The following is a 4890-nucleotide window of genomic DNA, read 5'->3' on the forward strand; positions in this document are numbered from 1 at the left end:
TGTGTGTGTGCGCGCGTGCATATACGTACCGATGAGGTGTGGGTTGTGCGGCAGGTTGATGGCGCGGTGCGGGCCGGCGTACGGCGCCTGCGCGTGCACCTGCCCGCCGTACATGCCCTGTACGTACAACACATTTTTTTTAGTTCAATTTGCTCAATTCGCTGATATCGTAATTATATGTATTTCTATGAAATCGGTGTAATGAGATAAAAATGGAACAAACATGGATGACAACCATACATGTCTGTCAGAAATTTTGAAAGTATATAAATAAACGACCACGAGGTGAGCTTCAAAGCCACGTCATTCGCGGAACCGCGGCAACGCCTCTCGGCTATCCATTTATGTGCTATTAAACTTTAAAATTATATATATAGATGACTATACATAATATAACGAAACAGTAAAAAAAAACTGTTGAATATGAAATTTTTTTAAAGAAGTTTCAATGCTATAAAGCTAAAAATTAAACTATTGAATACATTAAAAGAACAATAATTCAAGGGGGCCTAAAAACTGAAAAATATGGAACACGAATCCAAAAAAAAACTTGTCTATGATATATATTATTAGCTTAAAAAAAGTACTTTCTGGTTGATGATATTCGTGTTATAAGCACTCGTAAATAGAAATACATACCTGTTGGTAGTTATGCGCGTGCGCAGGGTGCGCGGGGTGTGCCGGGTGTCCGGGGTGTCCGGGGTGTCCGGGGTGTCCGGGGTGCGCGGGGTGCGGCGGGTGCGGCGCGTGCGCGGGCTGCGAGTGCGAGTGCGCGTGCGAGTAGTGCGGGGGCCCTGGGGCCCCGGGGCCCGCCGCGCGGAGGCCCATGCTCATGGCGTTCGGGTCCATGGTCTGTTATTGGAGATGAAATATGTTATGTACAAATATGCGCGTATAATATATATACATTATACGCGCATATTTGAGATATTAAAATACTTTTTCCTCTAGCCATAATTATTTTACTTAATTAATGAAAAAATTGTGTATTGTCTGAAAAAAACTAGAAATATAAAAGTATAACTGAACGGATTTTTATGATGCAGTGTAGTAGTCTATATACCAAAATAATACATAACTCTTACGACAGCGGACAAATTATTCGAAAACAAAATAAAAAAGTAGTATATTAAATAAAATCTAGCCTTACCCCATTCCTATTAGCGTGTGCATCGGGTGGTCTGTAGTGCTTGGGCTTGGGCGGCGGCACCGGCTTGTACGGCGGCGCACGCGCATAGTCCGCCCCGCCCACCGAGTTGTTGCGCCCGCTGCGGACACGTGTTATGTGTACATTTGTCTGTTTATCTGTCTGTCTGACTGGCCAATTTGAAAATCTTTCGGTGTTAGACTATTTATTAAGAAGTTTATCTAACAGATAATAGTTTGTCTAATAGATAAACTAATAATACGGATGAGTTTCGTTTGAATGCATTAATCTCAGAAACTACTGATCCAATTTGAAAATATTTCAGTGTTTGCGAGATTATTTATGGAGGGCGATATATAACATTATGTACATTGTCATCATCAGCCGATATATGTTCCCATTGCTGGGACTCGGGTCACTCATGAGCGATCACAGGATTTAATCTACCACACAAGCCAAGTGCAATAACTTCTCATTCAAGTTGGTAAAATAGGCTTTAGAATTAAGTTTGTTAATTTGACATCATCTCAATGATAATGACAAGTTGAGACGAATGATCACTTAATGGTTTGATGTTAGTGTTAAGTTATAATTATAATGTATAATGGGCATGTTATAGTCTTAAAATGGATGAACTGATGAAAATATTTATGTACAAAACTATTATAAACAACTGTGTTCGGTATAACCATACCGAACTATATATATAAGCAGAAATGGCTTTAATTATTTCCTCAAATATCTATCCATAAGAATCCGACAAACGAAATAATCGAAGTCCAAAGCACTCAAGCCATTCAATATTTACTTGTATGTAAGGTCAATCAGGGTAATTGTAAATAGGGGTAATAGTAAAAAATACTCTAATATTTTTCTTCTGTAATTGCGAAACGTTTGTAAACTTTAATGTATTAAATGTATGGTCATTGGATCAAATTTATTGAGAATTTCACTCCCTCCCCCTCCTATTTCTACAATTACCGTGATTGGATATAATTTTATATAAAGCATTATTTTTTTGTACACAACAAATGATCACAAAATACCTGTAATTGTTATGGTCGTTAGTAGCGACGTTGGGCAGCGAAGGTCCACGCGCGTGCGCAGCCCGCCGGTACCCGTCCGCGGGGGGCCTACTGTACCGTTCGTTTGTTTTAATTGTATTGAAATTTATTGTCTGGAGGACAGTTCAGTGAGAAATTACTAACACATTTTATGTCATAAATTTATTTGAGACAGTTGAGTGAGAAATTACTTATACTTTTTATGTCATAAATTTATTTGAGACAGTTGAGTGAGAAATTACTTATACTTTTTATGTCATAAATTTATTTGAGACTGTTGTCGAGTGAGAAATTACTAACACGTTTTTATGTCATAACGGACAACTGAGCTGGTGGTTCGCATGGTAAGCGATCACCACTGTCTATGAAAATTCACAGAGGTAGTGCATTAAGATAGGCATTATCATCAGCCCATGTTGGTTCACTCCACACGGGCATCTAATGAAAGGGAATTAATCAATAATAAAAAAATATTATTATCTTGGAGATAATGTAGTATGGATTCGATTGGAACCTTTCTTTTTATATCTATTGAATATTTATTAAATTTTAAGAAATATATTATTGAAAAAGAGAAATCTTGATGTCCTTAGTAGTTATATAGCCGATTGTCTTAAGTCGCACTTTTATTTTTTTTTATAGATTACCATTGTTAGTACAATTACCTTTAAGGTTCATACGTTTAACAGCGTTTTCTCCGTTAAATTAGCATTGGGTTAGAGATGTGACTGTTAATATAAGTTTTTTAATAGATGTACGATGAAATTTACAATATTTACATGTTTTGAAAGTTTAAAAAGTGAAATCTCCTCACCATGACCTCCTACCAATTTCATATTTATATACTTATGGGATCGAATTTATAAAGGCGTTTAAAGCATATCAGCCTTCTATTTCGAAGGGGAAGTCTACTTCTAAAATAACTTCTTTATTTCGTATCAAACTCCTCTCAGAGGATAACCACTGAAGTGAATACACAGAGAAGTGTAATTAAAATCTTACAATATCATACTAATATTATAAATGTGAAAGTCTGTTTGTTTGGATGTGTAGACAGGGTATGAGCCGACTTTCGTGATAGGATACTTTTAATCCCGATTAAATGCTCCCTTAGGATAAAAAAGGAATCTTGGTATCCGGGCGGGGCCGGGACGAGAGTCTAGTAATAAAATAAATATTACCTATATGTACTATCAGGTGGGCGATAGTCCAATGAGTTATGTTCGTGCGAGTTGGAGTTCCTTTGCGGGCTCTGAGTGGCCATTGCCGTCGGGTTTGGTGGTGGGGGGGGCTCCATTTTGCTAAACAATAATAATTAAAACCATAAATATATGTGAATTTGTACTTGATAATATAGCGTAGGGTAATTTATTAAATTCCACTTGTTTATGGAAGAAAAAACTCGAAAGACAGGTGAAAAAGTTAAGAAGCCAAAATAACAGTAATTTGCTACGGTTAGGCAAGAAACGCAGGTTCGAATCCTGCCTCGTGATCAAATTTTTTTCTATTCTTTCAAAATTTCTCATAAATAAAAAAGAGTAGAGATAAAAAAGAGAGAAGAGAGAGTAAAGAGATGTATCATAACTCACATAGAGGGCGCGACTTTAAGGTCATCAGGTGCGTTGGGCGGGAGGCGGCACGAGCCCAGACTATTGTTTGGGTTCGCGCCATAGTCGTATGGTGTGCCGTCGTACGAGCTTTGCTGGAATTTAAATGAAAAACATCATTATATTGTTTTGTTTGTATATCTATATATATATAAAAGAAAGTAGTGTTAGTTACACTATTTATAACTCAAGAACGGATTAACCGATTTGGTTGAAAATTGGTGAAGAGGTAGCTTAGAACTAGAAGAGGGACATAGAATAGTTTTTATCCCGGAAATCCCACGGGAACGGGATCCATGCAAAACTAGCTTTCTTACGGCTACGCGGGCAATGCCGCGGGCGAAAAGCTAGTTAAAAATAGAATGTAATCTTGTTTTGAGATTAAAAAAACAATAGGTTTTCGAGTCAGGCTAATCTTCATCCTATCCTTCCTTCCTACTATCTTACTAATTCTACTAATATTATAAATGCGAAAGTTTGTAAGGATGTGTGTGTGTGTGTGTGTGTTTGTTACTCTTTCACGAAAAAAGTACTGAACCGATTGCAATTAAATTTGGTACGTAGACAGCTAGACAACTGAAATAACATATAGGCAACTTTTTATCCCGATATTCCTACGGGATACGGACTTACGCGGATGAAACTGCGGGGCGAAGTTAGTTTTTTTTGTATTCTTTGTATATTTTAATTATATTCTTATTATTAGTATGTACCGAAGCATCAGTTTCAATTTGTATTTTTATTCGATAATTTTATGTTCACGCCTTTATATGTGAAACATAAAAAACTAGCTTGAGTTTTACTAGTGTTGGGAAGCGAACTGGCGACCCATTACCTGTTTTACACTTCGCCATATTGCTATTTCAAAATGTTACATATAATTAATTTTAGCGACAATTTTTTTTTTTTATAAAATGAGTGAAAAATTTTTTTTTCATTTTTTTTTTTGGTTCTATTACTTTTTGACACACACACATGTATTTTGACAACAAACATCGTTCCTACCTGCTGTCGATGCCTGTCCAGAGAGCCCTGTGTGGGCTGGATGACCATGCTGGTGGGTCTAGCGGTG

The 4890-nt window shown here is 36.9% G+C and overlaps 1 protein-coding gene across 1 annotated transcript in view; it reads right to left on the reverse strand.

Moving 5' to 3' along the window:
- Positions 1-4890, reverse strand: part of LOC119828883 (tight junction protein ZO-1-like) — an 85480-nt gene that overhangs the window by 6326 nt on the left and 74264 nt on the right. Inside the window, exons 19-25 of the mRNA XM_038351176.1 lie at positions 4824-4890; positions 3801-3913; positions 3393-3512; positions 2194-2283; positions 1151-1268; positions 640-852; positions 30-117 (exon numbers count right to left, since the gene is read on the reverse strand). The exon at positions 4824-4890 is cut by the window's right edge and continues 3 nt beyond it. Coding sequence (XP_038207104.1) covers positions 30-117; positions 640-852; positions 1151-1268; positions 2194-2283; positions 3393-3512; positions 3801-3913; positions 4824-4890 — 809 coding nt within the window. The remainder of the gene's footprint in view (positions 1-29; positions 118-639; positions 853-1150; positions 1269-2193; positions 2284-3392; positions 3513-3800; positions 3914-4823) is intronic.

This window comes from Zerene cesonia, chromosome 9, assembly GCF_012273895.1.
Source record: "Zerene cesonia ecotype Mississippi chromosome 9, Zerene_cesonia_1.1, whole genome shotgun sequence".
In the NCBI taxonomy this organism is placed as follows: Eukaryota; Metazoa; Arthropoda; class Insecta; order Lepidoptera; family Pieridae; genus Zerene; species Zerene cesonia.